Raw genomic sequence first — 25,144 nt, 5'->3', positions numbered from 1 at the left:
TGACTTGCTTGCGTATCATTGAAGCTTTCATTCTTCAAATGGTTCGTTATGTATGAGTTTATGATTTTCAAATGATTAATCATTTAAGGGCTTGATGAGGTGTTTTTAATCTGAATGGAACTAAATTGCATTGTTTTGAAACAAGTGCATCATGATTTTAAATTCTCCCTTGTTGTTGCTTGTCCCCTTCCTTGTTCACTCACTGGGTTTATACTCACCGTTTTCAACTTCATGTTTTCAGATCACGAGACAGCCGATAACTAGGATGAGGTGTCCTTGTAGACTTGTATCCATCTTCTGGTAGGTGTCTCAGCATTCAGTAGATATACATTCGTCCAAGTCCCTCCGCTGGAAGTCAAGTATTCTTTTGTTGTGTATAGACAAACCTAATGTAAATTATTAAGATACATATTGTAGATAATGTATATACACTTGTTTGGTATGCCAATATGAGGTGGCAATGTTTAATATTATTTTGATTCTAAGTTATGAAATATGACTTAGCAGTTTATGATGGAATAATGAACATGTCAGATTAATAGGCTTGCTTGGGCTTAATGGACTACGTCTATTGGGCCCTTGCGCCGGTCATGGTTCGAAATTTGGGTCGTGATAGAAGGTTATGGAGCTTTCATATCAAGCTTTCATGAAGGATGAAAGCAACGTGAGATGAGAGGAAGAAGAAGAAGAAAAATTTGTTGGAGAATGAAGAAGCTGCTGGAAGAAAGAGATATTTATAGCTCAAGCTTATCCACTCCACTTAAATTACCAAAATGCCCTCAACAAGTTAGCTTGTTGTCCTTCAATCCTTTATGCAATCTTTTTACTCTTTTGACATTGAAACAAAGTCCATAATGGTTTAGAAATGCTTGGGTTCGCAAAAACTTAAAAATTTTGACTTGAGATGAAAAATGACCATTTTGCCCCTACCGTGGAAACCATCATCATTTTTATTTCCTTTGTCATTTTACCTATATTTTTGTCATTCATTTATGCCTTAGGCCTACTTAGGCCTTAATATATTTTAAAACTTACTTTTAGGGGCTTACTAAAAAAATGACGAAACTACCCCTAGCCCGTGTTATTACGTCTATATCTAGTTATGAGCCTATAAAGGTCGAGGTCTCACAAGATGAAACCCTTTTTTATTTCTTTTTGAGAGTAAAATTCATTTTTCGAAAAAAAATTACATACCAATATTAGGGCGATGACACTAGCACTAATGCACTCTATTAAAAGTGTTTAGATGAGAGTACTGCTAGCATGGATAAATAATATATATACTTCATATACTTGCATATGAAAATTTCAACTTATTCACTTCACGATGCCAATTTTCTGATAATTCAATCATATTTGAGATGGTTAAAAGTCTTCGATTCAACAATTATATTACATCAAATTAGTATATATCTTACTGGCTTGATTAATGTAACTTTTCTATTTGTTGATTTACTTTGGGAAATTAGGTACGACTATGGAGAAATTTCCCTGCCTGCTTTGATTGATTAAGTATAATCTATACATTTTTGTAATTAAATTATTATATTTTTATGGTTTTCAATTAACTTCTTTTTTATTTGTGTTAAGTTGAGCATCTATTTTTTCATTTTACCTAATTGAATTCTTATCTTGTAACGAAAAACTGTTTCTTGATCATTTTCTAGTTATTTCAAAGGTGACATGAACACAGAAGATTGCCAAGGAAAGGGCTTCAGAGTTCAGACTGACATTGTGATCGGTTTTCCTTTTTAAAATTTATCTGCCAATTATGCAACCATCAATCTTTAAAGTGGGTTTCAAGTAAATATTTTGTATAAAGTCTTATATTCATGAATTAGTTCATATATTTGCAGTTTCTAATAAAGGGTATTTTCTTTTTTTTTTTTATAATTCAATTATATTTGAGAATGTTAAAGGTCCCGGATTCTACATTCTACAATTATGTTACATTATTAAGTATCTATCGTACCGGGTTGATTAAAGTAGCTTTTCTCTTTGTTGATTTACTACGGAAAATTAGATAGGATTATGGAGAAATTTTCTGGCTGGCTTGATTGATTAAGTACAATCTATACAAATTGATAATATGATAACTCTTGGACTTAAATAATAAAAAAAAAACTTTGAACTATATATATTTTCGTAATTGAATTTTCATATTTTTATTGTACTCAATTAATTTTTTTATTTATATCCAATTGAGCATTTGTACTTTATTTTATCTAATTAAGCTCTTATCTCGTAGAGGAAAATATAACAAACATTATTCTCAATAACTGTCACTTGTTGCGTACATGAAATTTGATGACATGTATTGATTAAATACAACAAGAATCGGTGATGTAGTAAATGACATTTATATTATTAATTTTTGCTGTGTTTATTCAGCACATGACACGACAAATTTCACGTACACGTAAAGCTATCATTGCATATAATGTCCATTACTTTTATTTAAGGGATAAGGACTTAATAGGGTAAAATCAAAGAATAGACATTGATTAATTAGACACAAATAATACAAATAAAAAAAATAACTTAATTTAGTACGATAAAAGTATAAAAACTTAATTACAAAACAACATATAGTTTGGAAATTTTTGTTACTATTTTAATGCAACTCTTACATCATAGATTCAGAAGCTATGAAAATTTAATTTAATAGTAATAATTTAGTACTATAAAACTTTGGTATAGGCAACGTAGTTTCCCTTTTCGTTATGGAAGTCTTCACCCTGCAAGCTCTTGAGCCAATTGCAGACTAGCTATGAAAAGTGATCAATGTTAAACGAGTCGTACTAAATGCATTCAAGATTCATGTAATCATAAAATTTTATTAATTCTTGTTAGTGTATTTCCTGTTCTTGGTCCAAAAGAGAAGACGAAGTTCTGTTTCTAATCTATGGGGGACTGTTTTCTTGCAGCGAAGAACCGTCCTTTTTGGGTGGAAGACTTTGACAGTCAATTTTATTTCTGGTCAACGTTCCGATTGGACTATGATTTTCCATGTCCGTTTACTTGTATGTATAGTTCTCATGGATGAAATTTCCAACTGGGGCAAACGAGTAGTCTTCAGCTATAATGATTAGGCCTAGAGCGAACCAATTTGGGAGGACATGGAAGGTTAAACCTGCTTGGTGCCCAATTCAATTCCTCTCTCATGGATGAAATTTTCAGCTGGCGCAAACGAATAGTCTTCAGCTATAATGATTAGGCCTATAGCCAACCAATTTGGGAGGACATGGACGGTTAAACCTGCTTATTGCCCAATTCAATTCCTCTCCCTAACTAATTTTCTTCAAAGAAGATGGTTAAGTTGCTTGTTTGCTTTGTTATCATACTCAGCTTATTGGCACCAGGATCCCTGAAATTTACATTGGCCCTGGGGAACGAAACTGACAGAATAGCTTTGCTTTCTGTAAAGGATCAGCTGGTTGGTGCAGGAGCAGGACCTCTCCATTCATGGAATGCTTCTCTCCACTTCTGTGAGTGGCAAGGTGTTACATGTGGCCGTCGCCACCAGAGGGTCACTGCTCTGGACTTGGATGGTTTGAAACTAGCTGGGTCCTTATCTCCTTCAATTGGTAATTTAACCTTCCTCAGAAGACTTAATTTGTCTGATAATAGATTGCAAGGTAATATACCCAAAGAAGTTGGCTACCTAAGGCAGCTGCGTGTTTTTGATCTGTTTCAAAATAATCTCCATGGCAGAATCCCTGTAGAGCTTGCTAATTGCTCAAACCTCCAACGGATTCATATAACGGATAATAATCTCACTGGTGAAGTTCCTTTCGAGTTGGGCGATTTGTCGAAACTCATCAGACTCTCCTTGGCTGCCAACAATTTAGTTGGGGGCATTGCATCTTCTTTAGGAAACCTTTCATCATTGTGGCATTTGTCGGTTTCTTATAATCATTTGGAGGGAAATATCCCTGATGCTCTGGGCAAGGCTTTAAACTTGAGAAATCTTTTTCTCGGTGGCAACAACCTGGCTGGTACTCTTCCTCTCTCATTTCACAATCTTTCTTCCTTGGAAATGATTAACTTGGCTTTGAACAATTTCTCAGGAAGTCTTGCAGCTGTAATAGGCATTCTTTCTCCAAATCTTCGATACTTTACTAGCGGAGGAAATCATTTAATTGGAACTATTCAATGTCAATATCTAATTTGTCTAATCTGGAGATGTTTGACATCTCTGTGAATGGTATTAACGGATCTGTTCCTAACGATTTGGGAAACCTTAAGAATCTCCAAGAGTTCAAGATTGGTGGCAACTACTTTGGAAATGGGAAAATAGGAGACCTAGATTTTCTTTCTTCTTTGAGCAATTGTAGCCTATTAAAATATTTGGATCTAGAACTGAATCAATTAGGTGGCCTGTTGCCAGAATCCATAGGTAATTTATCAATTCAGCTCAACATGCTTTATATCGGGTGGAATCAGATCTCGGGAGATATTCCTGAAGGGATTGGTAATCTTGTCAACCTAATTGTTATGGATATGAGGAGAAATGCCCTGGTGGGCACCCTTCCAACTTCTATTGGGAAGCTTCCAAATCTTGAAAGATTGCTTCTTGGTTGGAATAACTTTTTAGGTGAAATCCCATCCTTCATTGGCAACCTCTCTCGATTGTTTGATCTTGTTTTATTTGGTAACAATTTTGTAGGAAGAATTCCACTTGCCCTTAGAAATTGCAAAAATATGCAAAGCTTGTTTCTTGCCGAAAATAAACTTACAGGTAGTATACCAGATCAATTATTTAGTGCTTTTAAAAGTTTAATTGTGGTTAACATATCTTACAACTCATTGACTGGTCCCCTTCCATCAGATTTTGGTAATCTAGTGTACCTGGTAGGATTATTTGTTTATGAAAATAAATTGTCTGGTGAAATTCCAAAAACACTTGGCGAGTGTTCTGGATTAAGGTCACTTGATATGGCTGGAAACTTCTTCCAAGGTAGCATTCCCTTTTCTTTTGGCTCTTTGAAATCTCTTGAAATTTTAAATCTTTCCCGCAATAACCTGTCTGGCACCATACCACATGAGCTTGAAAAACTTCCATTTTTAAGCAGTTTGAACCTTTCTTTTAATCACTTGGAGGGTGAAGTTCCAAAAGGAGGGGTTTTTAATAAATCTAGTGGATTTTTAGTTGTGGGGAACAAAAATCTCTGTGGAGGGATACCTGAAATAAAGCTCCCAAAATGCTTTAATCAGGAGCCAAGGAAAAAGGGGACTGCTTTGTCGATCAAAGCCATCATTGGTATGATCCTTGGCATTCTAATTGCCTCTATTTTGGTCGTGCTTCTTTTCGTTCGTTGCTGCAGACATAGGTCTGGAAAGAAGCTTATCCCTGTTGCTTTGTTTGGTGATGGCTACTTGCGGGTATCCTACAAAGAGCTTCTACAAGCAACTGGTGGTTTTGCATCTTCCAACTCGATTGGTGTGGGAAGTTTTGGCTCTGTGTACAAAGGAGTTCTTCATCAGCAAGAGAAACCTGTTGCAGTGAAGGTACTGAACCTTCAAAACCGTGGCGCTGCAAAGAGCTTCACGGCTGAATGCAAGGCTTTGAGGAAAGTTCGACATCGGAATCTTCTCAAAATTATAACTTCCTGCTCGAGCATTGATTACCAAGGCAATGATTTCAAGGCTTTAGTTTTCGAATTCATCCCTAATGGTAGTTTGGACAGTTGGCTTCATGAGCAACATGAGTCAAGGTATTTGAACTTTGTTCAAAGGTTAGACATAGCCATAGATGTAGCCAATGCAATAGAGTACCTTCATCACAATTGCGAGGCGGTAATTGTCCACTGTGATCTGAAGCCTACCAATGTTCTTCTTGATGATGACATGGTTGCACATGTTAGTGATTTTGGATTGGCTAAGCTCCTGTCTAGCGACACAAACAACATGGGTAATGATCAAACTGGTTCTTCAATGATGAAAGGAACGATTGGTTATGTTCCCCCAGGTAAAATTTTCATATCTTCCTTTATCTTTCTGAAGTTTGTTGATGAGATGTTTTTTTAATCCTCAAAGAAGCTTTATCAGATTATTATACTTTTTTAAATGTTTTGACTTATTAGAACATTTTATAGAATCTTAGTCTTGATAACCAGCCCCATATATTTATAGCATTCAACACTAGCTCAACAACTTCAAACCTAAGCCATGCGACTCTCAAAAGTTAAACTCAAATTACTTGCAGTGATTGATTTAGATCGGACATGGAATGAGATATTACACAATATCCCCTCTCCATACTCTTAAGCTGAAAAAATTGTTTGAAAAAGTTCCCAATTCCTCTCTCTGACTTTGAGCTAGCATGCATGTGCTAAAATTGTTAAAATTTTTTGAAAAGCCATTAAAACTTTTAGGTAATATAGATGCAAAATATCAAGTCTCAACTCTTAATGAGAGCTAAAAACAAATGGTTGGCATTAAAAGAAGTATTGAGTTTATATAAATTGTGGCAGAATATGGCATGGGCGGGACAGTGTCCCCAGAAGGTGATATCTACAGCTATGGGATTCTGCTCTTAGAGATGATCACCGGAAGGAGACCAACGGATGGTATGTTTTATGGCGGCTTAAGCCTTCACAATTTTTGCAAGATGGCACTGCCTGAACGTTTGAAGGAGATTCTCGATTTTCGCTTGCTCGCACAACTTAGTGAAAACAACGAGGGATCAAGAAGTCAGCCGAACAGGGAAAGAGAGATGTTGGAGAGTTTGGTTTCTTTCACTAAAATAGGAGTTGCATGCTCTACAGAAGCACCTGGTGAAAGAATGGGAATCAAAGATTCTATTACACAACTACTTGCAATCAAGGCAAGGTTGCTTCGCACTGGAATCCATAGAAGGGAGCGGAGATAGGCAGCAGCAGCTGGTGAATCGGAAGCAAACTTCTACTCAATGTTCTGTATCAATAATGGATATTTGAACTTTGTTTTGCCTTTCTTAGAATCGTTTCAACTAGGATTGTCTGCTGTGATTTCAAAAGACTTGGCTTTGGAAAGTGAAATTTACATTTGTGGTGTGAAATTGATATTTCTATTTGTCTGCTTTTATCCTTTTTTGATTCCTGAAGTCAATATTTTCCATTGGCTTAATTACAGAATGAGAGTGAATCGATTACAAGCTTTGTCTAATATGAGCTTGAGGGAAATTTGTATAATGATATCGGCTTCGATTTGCCCAACCTGCAACAATTTGCTTTGAAGACAACAATCAACAGAATGTATTCCTATATCATCACCAAAATACTTCACAACTACAGTATGTGTTAGAAGAACTAGAGAGAACAGTGAACCTATCATGCTTGATCCTTACTTAAGTGCAACATGTTAGGAATTAGCTATACTAATGGTCCGAATTTCAAATCTTAAACAACACACACATCAGCAGACAGTGTCTGTGGTACAACCTCGTTTTATAGTCAATGCTCAGTAAGTACAGGAAATAATTTCTTCTACAAACATGGAGAAACAGTCAACTTAGCAACATAGAGGCAGGGAAGCAATGTTCCAGGAAAGAGAGTTAGTCCTGAAAAGATGTTTAAAATTAACTTAATGGTCGTAACTCCATTTTAACAGTAAAGGTATTTCAACAACAGCTGGTGAATCAGAATCGAATTTTTACTCAATCTTTTGCATGTCTTAAAATCGTTTAAACTAGGATTGTCTGCAGAAACTTATATTTCTGCAAAATCTTATATTCAATCTGTATTTTCTTTCTTCCTTGATGGATCAAAGATATGTATAAAACTTTGAAATCTTGTCTAACGCCTTGAAAATTTCTTAAAGAGTAAAAGTAAAGTGGTAAAAAAGAACTAGCAGTAGTTATACTAAAACATTTTTCATTTTAGCATTTCATAAGAAATAAAGAACTGAGAAATTGGAAACATTTTTATTAGGATTGGAGGGAGATTGAACCCTTTTTATTTCTTTTTGAGAGTAAAATTCATTTAAAGAAAAAAAAAAGAAAGAAAGAGAAATTACATACTGGCATTAGGAAGATCAGACCGACACAAATGCATGCAATTAAAAGTCTTTGGACAAGAGTAATACTAGTATGTGAAAATTTCAACTTATTCAATTCAGGATCCCAATTTTCTCATAATTCAATTATATTTGAGATGATCAAAGGTCCTGGATTTAGCAAATTTATATTACACCAAATTTATAATGTTTCTTACTGGCTTTATTAAAGTAACTTTTTCTCTTTGTTAATTTACTTTGGAAAATTATAGATTGGATTGTGGAGAAATTTCCCTGCTGGCTTTGATTTATTAAATATAATCAATACAATTTTGTAATTAAATTCTTATATTTTTATGGTTTTCAATTGCATTTTTTTTTATTTGTGCTAAGTTGAGCATCTATTTTTTTATTTTACCTAATTGAACTTTTATCTTGTGAAGAAAATATAACAAATGTTATTTCCAACAATTGCCTTATGTATACATGAAATTTGACAAGACGTGCTGATTAACATCAATTACCAAATAAGTATTGAATTAGATAAAATAAAATTATAGGGACTGATCAATTGAATTGTAAATAAATAAATAACTTAATTAAGTATGATAAAAATATAAAACTTCGTTGAATTTTTAAGGTTTTTACATTTCTTTTTCAATTACAGTTATTTTGTCAAAAGCCAGGCCACATGCATGTCACTGGCTTCCCACAAGGTGTACTGGAAGGGAGAAATGGTATGAAACATGGCCCATCTCTACCACTACTCCTTTGTCCTATTGTTTTCTCTTTCCTATTGAAAACTATTGTGACCTCCATTATTAATATACAGAAGCTTTGTTGCTCCACTTGTTCTGCATTTCTATGCTCGATTTCCTCTGAAATTATTTAGTTTTATTTTTAAATATTTCAACAAAATTTAATTGTAAAAAAGCATATAATTCAGAAACTTTTTTATTAATTTAGCGAATCTCTTATAGTAACATTTATGCATCAGAAACTATGAAAATTTAATTTAATAGTAATAATTTAGTACTATAAAACTTGCAATGTAGTTTCCTCTTTAGTAATGGAAGTCTTCTCCCCGTAGCTGGAGCCAACATGTCCTTCAACCAAAGACAAGTTTTTCTGGATCACCGTCTCAGACGGGATCTCTTAAGTCAACTATTGAATTAGTCGTGCTAAAAGTGGTCTAGATTCATGTAATTATAAAATTTCATTAATGCTTGGAAGTGTTGTTCCTTATTCTTGGTCTGAAAAGTCAAAAACAAAAGAGAAGACAAATTTCAGTTTCGTAGTGTTTTTTTTTTTTTGCTTGCGACGACCTATCCTTTTTGGGAGAGGACTTACTCAGTCAATGTTATTCTTTCCAACGTTCTGATCTTCCATGTGGACCTCTCATGGATGGAATTTTCAGCAGGGGAAAAGGAGTAGTCTTCAGCTATAGAGGTTAGGCCTATAGCAAAACAATTCTGAAGCCCTTTTTGGCAGTGGTAAGAGAATTGGGAGGACATGGACAGTTAAATCTGCTTGTTGCTCAACTCAATTCCTCTCCCCAGCTAATTAATTTTCTTCTAAGAAAATGGATAAATCATGCTTAGGAAACATATGCATCCTCCAGATTAACTTGCTTGTTGGCTTTGTTGTTATACTCAGCTTATTGCTACCACGATCCCTGAAATTTGCATCGGCCTTGGGGAACGAAACTGACAGAATAGCTTTGCTTTCTATAAAGGATCAGCTTGTTGGCGCTTATCCAGGAGCTCTCGATTCATGGAATGCTTCTCTCCACTTTTGTGAGTGGCAAGGTGTTACATGTGGTCGTCGCCACCAGAGGGTCACTGCTTTGGAGTTGTCTGGTTTGAAACTAGCTGGGTCCTTGTCTCCTTCAATTGGCAATTTAACCTTCCTCAGAAGACTTAATCTGTCTGATAATAGGTTGAAAGGTAACATACCCAAGGAAGTTGGCTACCTAAGGCGGTTGCTTTTTTTTGAGCTGTCTTCAAATAATCTCCATGAAAACTCCCTGTGGAGCTTGCCAATTGCTCAAACCTCTTAACAATTGATTTATCGTCTAATAACCTCACTGGTGAAGTTCTTTTCCAGTTGGGTGACTTGTCGAAACTCATTAGACTTTCGTTGGATATTAACAATTTAGTTGGGGTTATTCCATCTACTTTAGGAAACCTTTCGTCATTGTCGAGGCTCTCGCTTGCTTATAATCATTTGGAGGGAAATATCCCTGATGCTCTAGGTAGGGCCTTAAACTTGAGAATTCTTTTTCTCGGTGTGAACAGCCAAACTGGTACTGTTCCTCTCTCAATTTACAATCTTTCTTCTTTGGAAATGATTGACTTGGCTATGAACAATTTAACAGGGAGTCTTGCAGTTGTAATGGGGGGCATGTCTTTTCCAAATCTTCGTGTCTTTAGTATTGCAGGAAATCAATTAATTGGAACTATTCCAAGGTCAATATCTAATATGTCTAAGTTGGAGATATTTAGCATTGTTTTGAATGGTATCAGCGGATCTGTTCCTAACGATGTGGGAAACCTTAAGAATCTTCAACAGTTCAGGATTGGCGGCAACTACTTTGGAAATGGGAAGGCAGGAGACTTGGATTTTCTTTCTTCTTTGAGCAATTGTAGCCGATTAAAAATTTTGGCACTTGATGAGAATCGATTAGGTGGCCTGTTGCCAGAATCCATAGGCAATTTATCAATCCAACTCAACAAGCTTTCTTTGGCATGGAATCTGATCTCGGGAAATATTCCGGATGGGATTGGTAATCTTGTCAACCTAATTCTTCTAGATATGAGGAGAAATGCCCTGACGGGCACCCTTCCAACTTCTATTGGGAAGCTTAAAAATCTTGAAACATTGCTTCTTGGTTGGAATAACTTTTCAGGTGAAATCCCATCCTTTATTGGTAATCTTTCTCGTTTGTTTGAACTTATTTTATATGATAACAATTTTGAAGGACGAATTCCACTTGCCCTTAGAAATTGCAAAAGAATTCAAAATTTGGATCTTGGTGCAAATAAACTTAGCGGTAGTATACCAGAGCAACTATTGGGTGCTTTTACAGGTTTGATTTGGGTTAACATGTCTTACAACTCATTGACCGGTCTCCTTCCATCAGATCTTGGAAATCTGAAGAACCTGATAGGATTATATGTTTATGAAAATAAATTGTTTGGTGAAATTCCGACGACATTGGGCGAGTGTTCTGGATTAAGGTCACTTGATATGGCAGGAAACTTCTTCCAAGGTGGCATTCCCTTGTCTTTTGGCTCATTGAAATCTCTTGAATTTTTAGATCTTTCTCGCAATAACCTGTCAGGTACTATACCACATGAACTTGAAGAACTTCCATTTTTAAGTAGTTTGAACCTTTCTTTTAATCACTTGGAGGGTGAAGTTCCAAAAGGAGGAATTTTCAACAAATCTAGTGGATTTTCAATCGTGGGAAACAAAAATCTCTGTGGAGGGATTTTTGAAATAAAGCTCCCAAAGTGCTTTAATCAGAAGCCAAGGAAAAAGGGGACTGCTCTATCGGCCAAAGCCTTCATTTTTATGATCCTTGGCATTCTAATTGCCTCTATTTTGGTCGTGTTTCTTTTGGTTCGCTGTTGCAAACAAAGGTTTGGAAAGAAGCTTATCCCTGCAGCTTTGTTTGGTGATGGCTACCTACGAGTATCCTATAAAGAGCTTCTGCAAGCAACTAATGGTTTTGCATCTTCCAACTTAATTGGTGTGGGAAGTTTTGGCTCTGTGTATAAAGGAGTTCTCCATCAGCAAGAAAAACATGTTGCAGTGAAGGTACTGAACCTTCAAAACAGTGGCGCTACAAAAAGCTTCACAACTGAATGCAAGGCTTTGAGGAAAGTTCGACATCGAAATCTTCTCAAACTTATAACTTCCTGCTCAAGCATTGATTACCAAGGCAATGATTTCAAGGCTTTAATTTTCGAATTCATCCCTAATGGGAGTTTGGACAGTTGGCTTCATGAGCAACATGAGTCAAGGTATTTGAACTTTGTTCAAAGGTTAGACATAGCCATAGATGTAGCCAATGCAATAGATTACCTTCATCACAATTGTGGGGCGGTAATTATCCACTGTGATTTAAAGCCTTCCAATGTTCTTCTTGATGATGACATGGTTGCACATGTTGCTGATTTTGGATTGGCTAAGCTCCAATCTAGCGACACAGACACTATGAGTAATGATCAAACAAATTCCTCGATGATGAAAGGAACAATTGGTTATGTTCCCTCAGGTAAAATTTTATAAATTTCTCTTCTGTTGAAAATTGTAATTGTAATTTAATGAAATCTTATTGATTTAACTTATAATCCGTAACATTGCTATTTTCATGTTAACAACTATTAAACTTCTTATTAAATAAGTTGCACAATCTCAAGTCTCAACTCTTATTTAGAGCTAAAAACAAATGGTTGGCATTAAAAAAAGTATTGAGTTTATAACAAATTGTTGCAGAATATGGCATGAGTGGGGCAGTGTCTCCAGAAGGTGATATATACAGCTATGGGATTCTGCTCTTGGAGATGATCACCGGAAGGAGGCCAACGGATGGTATATTTCATGGTGGCTTAAGCCTTCACAATTTCTGTAAGATGGCACTGCCTGAACGGTTGAAGGAGATTCTCGATTTTCGCTTGCTCAATCAAATTAGTGAAAACAACGAGAGATCAAGAAGTCAACTAAATATTGAGGGAGAGGTGTTGGAGGGTTTGGTTTCTTTCACCAAAATAGGAGTTGCATGCTCTGCAGAAGCACCTGGTGAAAGAATGGTAATCAAAGATGCTATCACACAACTACTTGCAATCAAGGCAAGGTTGCTTCGGACTGGGATCCATACAAGGGACAGGAGATAGGCTGCAACAGCTGGTGAATCAGAATCAAACTTTTACTCTATGTTTCGTATCAATAATTGATATTTGAACTTTGTTTTGCATGTCTTAAAATCGTTTAAACTAGGATTGTCTGCTGAAATTTATAATTTTGGTGTGATTGATTTTTGCCTTTTAACTTCTCCTCAAGCCCTTTGGTCTCTTCTTTTAACTCCTTTCCATTATTTGTAATGGATAGGAAATAAAAGTGACCTAAAAATTTGATTTGCAATTGAAAGTAGTAAGAAGTAGGCAATTTCCTTTTTATTTTTTATTGGAAATTCTCAATCCTTTTTCAATTCCCATAGTCGAAGAAATTTATGATATTGGCTTCAATTTGCTCAACACAACAATAAACAGAATCCATTCCTATTTCACCACCAAAATACTTCACAGCTACAGAATCCTTTAGATGAACTAGAGACGGAAATAAACCCTTTTCAATAATCACAGTCGCTGGAGATGCCATTTTACTCATGAGAAATAATTATAAGATCTGCAGAGGACTTTGAATTAATTAAAGTCGCATGCCTGCCCTGTCCTAGACAACAATAAACAAGGAAGTCTGGCTCTTTTAGTCATCATTGTTCATACGTTGCTGAACTACTGGCTAACTCTATTTTGCAGGGTTACTTGATCCTCTAATGGAAGAAAATTTTCTTGTTAGGAAACTACTACAGCGGCTCTCAGTTACAAAATTTCATAGGGTAACCTCTTAGAGCTAACATTTGCTCCTCCGATGCCAACTTAATTGGAACGATATAGAGAAAAAATTGACTTAATACACAATTTTTAATAGAAACTAGTTTCGTACTAACCGTATCAGATATTCCTTTTGTCTTTTTATAGTCAGATATTTATTTAATTTTATTAAATGAATTGGCTTATCAGAACATTCTGTAGAATCATAGTCTTGATTACTAGCAAATTCATTCTTCAAGTTGTAAACTTACCAATGTGCAGATACAGGGGATCTGTTTCTTAAGCTGAAAAAACTATCTGAAAAGAATTGCCAATTCTCTCTCTCTCTCTCAATTAAAAAAGAGTTTTAAGTTTGTGAAAAATTATTGCAGAATTTAGCATGGGTAGGGAAGTGTCTTGAGAAGGTGATATTTACAGATATGGGATTCTTGTCTTGAGAAGATAGGCAGCAGCAGCAAGCCTATGTTGGCATGTATTCAGATCATGTAGACTAGGATTGTTTACAGGAATTTCAAAAGAACTGGCCTCAGAAATAGAAACAGATAATTAAATTTCTGACTATTGGTGTTTGGTTTTCCTTTACGTTCTCCTCGAGAGTCGAGAGACCTTTAGAATCATCTGCCAATTATGCAATCATCAACTAGAGTTAGCATTGAAAATTTCAATCGATTGACTTCACTCCACCATCTCAATTTTCTGATAATTCAATTATATTTGAGATGGTCAAAGGTCCTGGATTCAGCAATTATATTACATAAAACTAATCTTAACTAAAAATTTCTGTGGCTAGTTGCTTTCACAAGAAATCCCCATTGTCAAAAGCGGATACAAGAGTTCGAGCAGAGGGTTGGTAAAGTATAGTGAGAAAAGGCCCCTTCTTTATTATTGACTTTTATGAGACTTCTCCAATGGCGGGTTGTCTGGGTCTTGAATCAATGAAAAGTTGATTCTCGTTCAATTTTCTATCAACTTTGGTAATAAAAAAATGATTAAGCAATTGCATGGGTGGTTCCTGATTGAAGCAAGTGGGGATTAAGCTGGCTTTTCTCTCTTTTGTATCTTTTCTCTTTCGGCTTTATTAAAGTAACTTTTCTCTTTGTCGATTTGCTTTGGAAAATTAGATAGGACTTTGGAGAAATTTCGCTGCAAGCTTGATTGATTAATTAGTATAATCTACACAGTTGATAATTTGAATAACTTAAATTTCTATAAAGTGGATATTCCATCCAAAGCTCGGGATAACTCTTAGGCTTAAATAGTAAAAAAGTTTATGAATTATATGTATTTTTTAATTGAATCTCAATATTTTTATCGTATCCAATTAAATCTTTTGTTTTATTTGCATCCAATTGAATTCTTATTTTTTTATTCTATTCAATTGAGTCTTCCTCTTGTAATAAAAATGTAATGGATGTTATATTCAATGACTGTCAGTTAAAATTTTACTACGCAAGTATATGTATCGAATAGATAGTATATAAGCAAGCAGAGTATCGATCCCACAAAGAATTAATCTAAAATTTTACTAAGTGTTAAAATTAGAACAATTTAATCATAGCAAGACAATCAATATCAAATAACTAAATTAATTAACTAAAAATAATTAACAAAAATTTAAACTAAAAAAAAAAAAAATCAAAGTAATAATAATTTGAGTAACAATCAAATCAAACAAGCCTAAGATTACAATATCCCTCACACTTCATCTAAATCTTAACTCTTTTTCTTAACTTATTTCAATGGGTTGAATTGTTAATCTAGAGTCCTCAATTATTTATAAGGGTCTCATGACTTATTTTATAAAAATATCTATTTTAACTAAAACACTGTATCCCTATGTGAATTGAAATTAAAACAAACTCATTAAGTTCAAGCTCTAATTTAGCTACATATGGCCTATAGGTATATCCCTATCCTATACACAAATCAATTAATATAATCATATGCTATCTCAATTTTAGTCTACACTAAACTCCTCTTCTCAAGTTTGTTTAGATTTCTAAATCAATTTAATTGGTGATCAAGCAATTAAAAGCATTAAGAACAAATTAGAATAAACAATTCTAATCCCATTAAAGATAAGCAAGAAAGAGATTAAAAATTTAGATTACAAGTGAGTTCAATTGCAATCCTAAAAAAATAGTTTAGTTCATAATATCTAATAAAAACTTCATCCAAAGAAAATTAGCTATTAATCCAAGTCAAAGAAAATAAGAAATACACAAAAGTAGAGAGAGAAAACTAATAATTGAAACTTTGTGATCTTGATTCTCTCTCTAATTCTCTTGCTTTCTTGCTTTGTTTTTTACTCTTTTTCTTCAGAGAATTGCTTGCTGCTTCCTCCCATAAACCTCTTGTCACGCCCCAGACCCGAGACATGACAGACGCCGCATACCTGTAAGGTATAATCCCACAGACATGCAAGGCTCTAAAATATATATCTTAAACCATTACTAAAAGAGACTAATATACCTGAAGAATTTAGTGATTTATAAACTATATCTGTTGACAGAATTTCCAAATATCATAATTTGACAATATTCAAAATTAAATCTCCAAAACCATAAAGCTACTAAGTCAAGATAAAAGTCTGAATACTAATTAAGAAAGTTCGATGTTCATAATATTTAAATAAATCCTAGATAATTTAAGTGCTACTAAATTAAACATCACTCCCCAAAATTCCCGCGTGGTTGACCAAATCACAACCTGAAAAAAATTTGAAGGAAGGGGTGAGTCCAACTACTCAGCAAGTAACTAACATCCATTCAGCCGGATTAAGCATGCTTAAAACATTTAGGGCAAAATATCATTTACAAATGCCAAGACAAAATATTGGGTAATTTTATTTGGAATCACATACTTCAAAATTTGCGCATTCAAATAACAGAACAAATATATTCACAATATTTAACTTTTAATGGTCTCCTGTAACATGCTACGACCACACTTAACCCCTGTGGCATAGGTCAGAAATAGAACCACAATTAACCCCAGTGGCACGGGTCAGAAGCATATCAAAGCAACCATTGGCTGCACTGAACAGATATCACAAATACTACTATTCTGTAACCGGTAGTGCGGTTGGGAGATCGATCTCTAATCACAGAATACATGTCGACATGGCCAACATTTAACCCCCATTGGCAGGGTCAGAGCATAGCCATACTAGGAGACAAAACAGAAATATATATTTTTAGATTAACCAAAGTTCATAAAACAGTATATCAAATTTCTAAAGCATATCTCATACACCTCAAAAGCATATTCGTTTCAGACTAAATATTTATATTTATATTCGCAAAAACATATACGTATACATTATACAAAGTCATATACAAATTTCAAAATCAGAAATCACATTTTGCATAAACTACATTCTAAATCCAACATATAAACTTATATACATATATATTTTGCATGCTCAACCCAATTTTAATAAATCATAGGAAAAATATTATATCTCATGTACAAATTCAGATTGAGGCTAATTTTTAAGGTGTAAAAACACCGAAGGGATATCAGTCACTTACATGATCTCGTAAATTTTACTTTCAAGTAGCAAATCCGAAAATCCTCTTAGTAGCCTAGTATTTCGAGAAACACAAAAATCAGAACTAAATTTGCAAACAGATCCTACAATGCGACTTTTCGTTGACCATCCTAAGCACTTAGGGTGTGTAGCGACTCCTATTACAATTTATGAACTTTTTTTTTTTTTTTAATAAGGTAATATATTATTATTATTTATATTTTTGAATTAAACAAAATTTCCAATAAGGTTGAGAATTAAACTTAAATCATAAAATCAGTAAGGACTTTAAATTTCAGATAGAGAAATAATACTAATTTCACTTGTAAAAATCATATTTGTAATTAATTTCATAAATTTTGATATTTTAATAAAATCTACTAATTTAAGAAATAAATTTATAAAATATAAAGATACATACTTCTTAACATAAAAATACAGTAGAAATCACATATCCAATATTTATGAAATTTACAATAGAATTTATCACATAATAATTAAAATCAAATTTTTAAAACAAATTTAAAAAAAAAAGATTTTCTGTTTTCTGGAATTTCCAGAATCTGGATGACCATTTGGCTTACTTCAAGCTCTCATATCTTTTAACCCGAATTATTTCCAGTGATGAAATCAACACCAATTTAAAGTATGCATATCATACTACAAGACCAAAATTTGTTTCGATTAAAAAGACCACAAGATTCCTAAGTTTCGAAAGCCAAAATTCAAGAAATCATCACAGAAATACCCAGATTTCTGGGTTTCCAGTATCAATGAGCCTACTTTGAGGCTTTAATTCTCTTAACACAAGAAGCCTCTAACCAAGACATTGATGCCAAATTAAACATCTAATTTCATACTTCAAAAGCCCTCAAAGAAACGACCAAAAACGTCACCGGAATATGGAGTTCCGGTGACCCAAAGTCGGGCTGTCAAAACTGTTGAAAACCAGATTTCTAATTAACTTCAAAAATTCATATATTCCTAACCATAAGGCCAAACAAGATGCTACAAAAACCATTGGAAAGATCTTTTCAAGACCTTTCCATTGGTACCCATCATGCTACCGGAAAGTCATCAGAAAAGTACCGGATTTAAATAAAAAAAATAAAAAAATATATCTAATTTAGGGTTTTTGTACCCAAATTATGAAAATATAATTCCCAAACATACCTTAATCAGCAATCTCTTTCCCTCTCCTCTATCTTTCTTCTTCCCTGATATTAAGCCTTTCTGACTGTCTGTTGTTTGAATCTGATGAATGAACTAACGTAAGTTGTTGTTTGTTCTTTTAAAACTTATAAACTACCTAACCCCACTAACTTAAATGGGATAAATAAACTGACCCTTAATCCCACTAACTTAAACGTGATAATAAAACTGACTTAATTAAACTTATTCTTTTACTTAAAGACCCCTTCTTCTATTTTTTTAATTATTAAGACACCCAAGGTCATAATTGTAAATAAATAAAATACTAAATAATATCTACTTATTATCTTTATAAAACTATAGCTTAATAATTTTAATTTAATTTTTTTTATAATAAATACTTTGTGAGGGGTATTACACCTCTAAAAAAGGCCCCTTAAATAGCCTTCAAAAGTCCTAGCTTCTAAAATCCCGCAAGCTAGTTATTTTGGAAAATATGTTGAGCACCGTGGCTCTCATTTTGCAGAGCCACGGCTCTCAAAGGTTCTGCTCAGTTTAGTTTTTCTGGTGCAGTACTTTTATGTTGATAAAGATTTTGACCATTCTTTGTTCAGAACTGGGCAAAGTAGTAAACGTCAAAGTTGTAGCCCTGCCTCTTAGCTTTCTAATGGTCTAAAAATCATGTCATTTGGACTCTTGTAGTGGGAGATATGCTTGAAAAACTGAAACATATGCAAACAAAACACCACTCCATTATGCACCTTTCTTCACCAATTGAAATTATTTTTGATCCTACTACTACAAAAACATGAAAATAAATATAAATAACATAAAACTAACATTAATAACTTAAAATAAATATTTAAACATAAATTAAATTAAACTAATAAAATAAATAAAAATACCTAAATCTGATCCTAAATCTAGTCTAACTTAGACTAATTAGGTATTTAATCTCTCGTTAAATATATGTATTTGATGCACTCATCAATGACAGCGGTCATTTTCTATTTATGTGAAATTAGACGTGACGTATTAATTAGATACATAAAAATTGATGATGTGACACGTCATATCAGTAGAAATTCCTCATCATCAATCCTTGTGTTTGGTGACCACGTCTTGACACGTAACATCAATGAAAATTCCACATCATCAATTCTTCTTGTGTCTAGTCAACATGATCTCGTTAAATTTCACGTATGCAGCAAATGACAATTGTTACTAGATATTATATTTGTTGCATCTTGGTTACAAGAGAAGAGCACAATTGAAAAAAAAAACTAAAAAAGTAAGGTTCAATTGAATATAAATAACAAAAAACTTAATTAAATACAATGAAAATAAAAAAATGTATATAATTCAAGATTTTTTTAATTATTGTAGGGTAAGTCTTATGGTAACATTCATAAATCAGAAGCTGTCACAATTTACTTAAATAGTAATAATTAGTACCATAAAACTTTAGTATTGGCAACGTAGTTTCCCATTTCGTCATGGAAATCTTCTCCCTGCAGCTGGAGCCACATATCCTTCAGCCAAAGACAAGTTTTTCTAGACTAACCATCTTAGCTGTGATCTGTTAAGTCAACTGTAGACTAGGTATGAAAGTGATCAATGTTTAACTACTCGTACTGAAAGCAGTCAAGATTCATGTAATTATAAAATTTTATTAATTCTCGGTGGTGTAGTTCCTGTTCTTGGTCCAAAAGAGAAGACAAAGTTCTGTTTCTAATCTATGGGGGAATTTTGTCTTGTAGCGAAGACTTGTCCTTTTTGGGTGAAGAATTACACAGTCATGTTGTTCTTTCCAACGTTCAGATTTCCCATGTTTGTTTACTTAGATGTGGACCTCCCATGGATGGAATTTCCAGCAGGGGCAAATGAGTAGCCTTCAGCTATAGTGATTAGGCCTATAGCCTTCCATGGATGTGGACCTCCTAACAATTCGTTTGAAGTATAATAAACTCACTTGTGAAGTTCCCTTCCAGTTGGTTGGTTTTTCAAAACTCAGCAAACTCACCTTGGCTGTTAATAATTTAGTTAGGGGTGTTCCATCTTCTTTAGAAAAGGTTTCGTCATTGTGGGATCTCTCGCTTTCTCGAAATCATTAGGAGGGAAACATCCCTGATGCTTGTTAACAAATTGAGAAAGGAAAGGATAAAGAAAAAGCTTAGGATGAAATATCAGCAAAACAGAGGCTTAATTGAGATATATTCATTAGAACATCTTAGCCTTTTAAAGCTGAAGTACAAGAGAGAGAAACCATAACTGAACAAGAAATTCAAACTGATAACTAATGCCACTAACAACATGTAAAGAAAGAAAACTAATAATAACTGTTTGAAAATTTAAAATCTTAAATAAGTATTCCTAGTATGCCAGTTAATTCTAACACACATTCTTGAGATTTAATTTGGTGACACCTAAATTAGATCTCATACTTATAAACTGATCGTTTGACAAACTCTTCGTCATGATATAAGCATATTGCTCATTTGAACAGCAGTAGTAAACTTCAATATCCAAGTTCTTTACGGCTTCTCGGATTGAGTGATATTTCACTCTGATGTGCTTGGTGCGAGCATGCTGAATAGGATTTTTGGCTAATGCCATAGTTGATTGATTGTCAATCCAAAGAACAGTAGGATTCAGTTGTGGCTTTCCTAAATCAAGCAATATCTTCCTTAACCATATAGCTTGGTTGGCAGCTGATGATGTTGAGATATACTCAGCTTCTGCAGATGACAGTGCCACCACCTCCTGTTTCTTAGAATGCCATGAAAAGCCTCCAATTCTAAATGAGAATACAAAACTAGAGGTGCTCTTTGAGTCATCAATATTACTTGCTCAGTCACTATCAGCATATCCTCTTAGTTCACTGCTTGAAGTTTTGGAAAACTTGATTCCATAATCAATGCTTCCTTTGATGTACCTTAATATCCTTTTTGTTGCAGAGAGATGATTCATGGTTGGTGATTGCATGAATTTGGACATTAAGCTAGCACTAAACATTATTTCAGGTCTGGAAGCTGTTAAATAGAGTAAACTACCAATAATACTTTTGTAGTATGTAGCATCTGCAGCACCCGAGCCATCTTTTTTTGTTAGTTGTAGATTTGCAGCTAATGGAGTGGATGCAGGCTTGCATTCATTCATTCTGAACTTCTTCAGTAGATTGAAAGCATACTTCCTTTGATGGATAAAAACTAGTCATCATATTGAATAATTTCTAGTCCAAGAAAATAGGTCATCAACCTCAAATCTGTCATCTCAAATTCTTGCATGATTTCTTGTTTGCATCTAGCCATAAGTGAGCTATTTGGACTTGTAAAAAGTATGTCATCCACATAAATAGAGACTACAATTTACTACTGGCAACCAGAATCTCTTATGTACAATGTTGGTTCATTGTCACTACGGATGAAACCTTTTTTGCACAAGTAGGAATCAATTCGCCCATACCAAGCACGAGGAGCTTGCTTCAAGCCATAGAGTGCCTTGTTTAACTTATAAACCATGTCTTCTTTTCTAGGTTCTGTGAAGCCTTGTGGTTGCTCAATATAAACATCTTCTTCAAGTATGCCACTTAAAAAAGCTGATTTAACATTGAAGTGCCATATCTACCACCTTTCTTTAGCTACAAGTGCAACTAATAATCTGACAGTGTCATGTCTTGTAACAAGGGCAAAGGTACAGTATAATCAATACCATACTCTTAAGCAAAACCTTTAACTACTAATTGAGCGTTCAGCTTATTGACAGTGCCATCAGGATTTACTTTGGTCCTAAAGATCCACTTGACCCCAATTACTTTGTGATAGGTTGGTCTTTGAACAAGTTGCCATGTTTTATTCTTTTTTATCATCTCGAGCTCAATTTGCATTGCCTTTCTCCAATTATCATATTTGAAGGCTTCATCAAATGATGAAGGTTCAATCCTGGCCACATGACACCTCTGATATATTTCTTGAAGGCTTATAGTTCCTCGAACAGGCAAGTGATCCACATATTCTTCATTTATTAATTCAGCTGGAGCAGTTTCATTGTCATCAACAATTCTCAAGTCATTTGACAACTCAATTTCTTTGGAGATCCAATTCCATCTTTTGTTTTCTGCAAAATCCACATCTCTGTAAGTAAAAACTTTTCTTCTTATTACATCAAAGAGTCGATAACTCTTACTTGATTCACTGAGTTCGAGATGGATAACAACTCTAGATTTTTCATCAAGCTTTTATCTTTTACATTTTGGAATATGTGCAAAAGCTATACATCCAAATACCTTACAGCTACTCACTGATGGTTTAACACCATACCATGACTCATGTGGAGTCTCATTTGCAAGAACTTTGGTGCAAATGATATTTAACAAATCATTGGCAGCGTTAATTGCCTCAGCTTAGAAAATTTTTGGTAGTTTTTTTTCAAAAAGTAAACATCTAGCCATCTTAAGCAAAGTCCTATTCTTTCTTTCAGCTACTCCATTTTGTTGTGGATTGTAGAGAATTGTGAGCTAGTGTTTTATGCCACACTTAACCAAGTATCTTTCAAACTCATTAGAGACATATTCATCTCCATCGTCTGTTCTAAGTGTCTTAATTGATTTTCCAGCTTGATTATCAATAAACACTTTGAACTTAACAAAGCAATTGAACACTTCAGACTTTTGCTTAAGAAAATAAACTCAGCTGAATCTAGATTTATCATCAATGAAGGTGAGATAGTACTTACTGCCATTGAATGATTGCTCAGAGAAGGGACCTTCTACATCCGAACGCACTAACTCCAACTTGTCAGCAGCTCTCCATGTGCTCTGTTTTGGAAAAGCTTTTCTGGTTTGTTTCCCATACTTACATGTATCACACAATTATCCTGTCTTGATCATGCTAGGATGACCTTCAACCAGATTTAAATGATGCCATGTGCTCCAAGGAATCATGGTTCACATGACCAAGCCTTTTATGCCATAATTTAGTGTGATCAGTTAAGCATTGGTAAGCTTGATGATGTGTTTCCTTCCAATCTAAAGGAAAGCGCTTGTTCTTCATGCCAACAAAGAACAACTTCTTACCACTAGGATCAAATACAGTGCACAAATTGTCCACAAACACAAGTGAATAATGCTCTTCAAGTAACTGCCCAACACTAAGCAAGTTATAGCTCACTTTTGGTGAATAAAAAACATTAGGAATTTTCTTCATACCTTTAACAGTTTCCACTTCAACTGTGCCTCTTCCACAAATCTTAAGAAATTCCCCATTTCCAATTTCAACTTGAGATTTGAAGTTTCAGCCCAGGTTAGCAAAAATGTTGTTATTGCCAGTGATGTGATTCGAACATGCACTATCAATGAACCATATCTCATTCTTCTTTGAAACTTCAAATATATTGGCCATGAATAAAACTTCTTCTGTCTACTTTTTGTGTTCAACCACTGCTGTATTTTCATCTTGGTGGTTTGCTTTGGTCTTGCAAACCTTCTCGACATGGCCAAGCTGATTGCAGGTACTTTATCTCACATTCGGCCTGAACCAGCAATATTTGTTAAGATGATTTCATTTTTTGCAGTGTCGGCATAGAGGGTATTTTCCATTTGGTCTTCTTTTTTCCATTTCTTTCTTCTTGGTGCCACTGTTAGCACCTCTTTTGTGCTTTATCAGCAAGGCACTTTTAGTCTTATCATCACTTCTCATGGCTCTTCTATGTTCTTGGGCCTGGAGAGCGTTGACAAGCTATGTCATGGTGAAAGTTGAGAGATCTTTGGAGTTCTCCAATGATGAGATCTTGGACTCAAATTTTTTAGGTAGAATTACTAATATTTTGTTGACTATTCTTATTTCATTCAACTCTTCACCGAGATGCCTTAGCTGATTAACTATTTTCATAACCTTATCATTATAATCTTTTATCAATTCCTCATCTTTCATCCTTAATACCTCAAACTCCTTCCATAAATTAAGCACCTGCATCTGCCATGTACGGGCACTTCCCTAGTATTGCTTCTTAAGCTTGTCTCATGCTTCATTGGCTGTCTCACAGGCCATTATGTGAGTGAAGATGGAATCTAAAACTACAGAGTGTATACAAGATAGTGCTCTGTATCTTTTAGGAACTTCCTTATTATGTTGCTTGATTTGTGCAATAGTAGGATCTTTCCTTAACTTCGGTGGCTCACTCCCAGTTTCTACAACTTTCCACAAATCAAAAGCTCTTAAATAGGCTTTCATTTTAACACTCCATATGGGAAAGTTTTCACTTGTAAAAATAAGTGGTGAAGGTGAACTGAAGCTGAAGGAAGCCATTAAATTTTTCTTGTTGGTTTCGAGTTTTAGGAGTTCAAACTTGGTTTTTCTTTGTTATGAAGGTAAAAGGAAAAAGGAAATTTCACAGATCCCTTAAGATCCTTAGGGGCTCCGATACCTTGTTAACAAATTGGGAAAGGAAAGGATAAAGAAAAAGCTTAAGATGAAATATAAGCAAACCAGAGGCTGAATTGAGCTATATTCATCAGAACATCTTAGCCTTTTAAAGCTAAAGTACAAGAGAGAGAAACCATAACTGAACAAGAAATTCAAACTGACAACTAATGCCACTAACAACATGTAAAGAAAGAAAACTAACAAAAACTGTATGCAAATTTAAAATCCTAAATAAGTATTCCTAGTATGCTAGTTAATTCTAACAATGCTTTGGGTGTGGGGCCTTAAACTTGAGAAAACTTTTTCTTGGTGCCAATAGCCTAGCTGGTACTTTTCCTCTCTCAATTCACAGTCTTTCTTTTTTGGAAATGATTGACTTGGCTATGAACTATTTCTCAAGGAGTCTTGTAGCTGTACTAGGTATTCCTTTTCTAAATCTTCGA

The 25,144-nt window shown here is 34.4% G+C and overlaps 2 protein-coding genes and 1 long non-coding RNA gene across 3 annotated transcripts; 2 read left to right on the top strand and 1 right to left on the bottom strand.

Moving 5' to 3' along the window:
- LOC18585907 (putative receptor-like protein kinase At3g47110) lies at nt 3,311-7,048 on the top strand. The gene is made up of 3 exons (XM_018128754.1): nt 3,311-4,084; nt 4,186-5,971; nt 6,477-7,048. The coding sequence occupies exons 1-3, from the start codon at nt 3,311-3,313 to the stop codon at nt 6,872-6,874; spliced, it is 2,958 nt and encodes a 985-aa protein (XP_017984243.1). The 3' UTR covers nt 6,875-7,048.
- LOC18585906 (probable LRR receptor-like serine/threonine-protein kinase At3g47570) lies at nt 9,305-13,160 on the top strand. Its single transcript, XM_018128753.1, has 2 exons — nt 9,305-12,259; nt 12,481-13,160. The coding sequence occupies exons 1-2, from the start codon at nt 10,324-10,326 to the stop codon at nt 12,876-12,878; spliced, it is 2,334 nt and encodes a 777-aa protein (XP_017984242.1). The 5' UTR covers nt 9,305-10,323; the 3' UTR covers nt 12,879-13,160.
- On the bottom strand, nt 15,954-18,516 carry LOC18593775. Its single transcript, XR_001929889.1, has 3 exons — nt 18,301-18,516; nt 17,129-17,182; nt 15,954-16,304 (listed from the first exon to the last, which is right to left on the bottom strand). It is a non-coding gene; the product is annotated as an uncharacterized LOC18593775 (long non-coding RNA).

The sequence above is a fragment of the Theobroma cacao genome, chromosome 10 (assembly GCF_000208745.1).
Source record: "Theobroma cacao cultivar B97-61/B2 chromosome 10, Criollo_cocoa_genome_V2, whole genome shotgun sequence".
Classification (NCBI taxonomy): domain Eukaryota; kingdom Viridiplantae; phylum Streptophyta; class Magnoliopsida; order Malvales; family Malvaceae; genus Theobroma; species Theobroma cacao.
This window is presented reverse-complemented; position numbering and strand designations above follow the sequence as displayed.

Coding starts and splice junctions, on each gene's coding strand:
- LOC18585907 (XM_018128754.1), top strand. CDS start 3,311: ATGGTTAAGTTGCTTGTTTGCTTTGTTATCATACTCAGCTTATTGGCA. Junction 4,085..4,185: donor TCTCAGGAAGTCTTGCAGCT/GTAATAGGCATT, acceptor TCTAATCTGGAG/ATGTTTGACATCTCTGTGAA. Junction 5,972..6,476: donor GATTGGTTATGTTCCCCCAG/GTAAAATTTTCA, acceptor AAATTGTGGCAG/AATATGGCATGGGCGGGACA.
- LOC18585906 (XM_018128753.1), top strand. CDS start 10,324: ATGATTGACTTGGCTATGAACAATTTAACAGGGAGTCTTGCAGTTGTA. Junction 12,260..12,480: donor AATTGGTTATGTTCCCTCAG/GTAAAATTTTAT, acceptor AAATTGTTGCAG/AATATGGCATGAGTGGGGCA.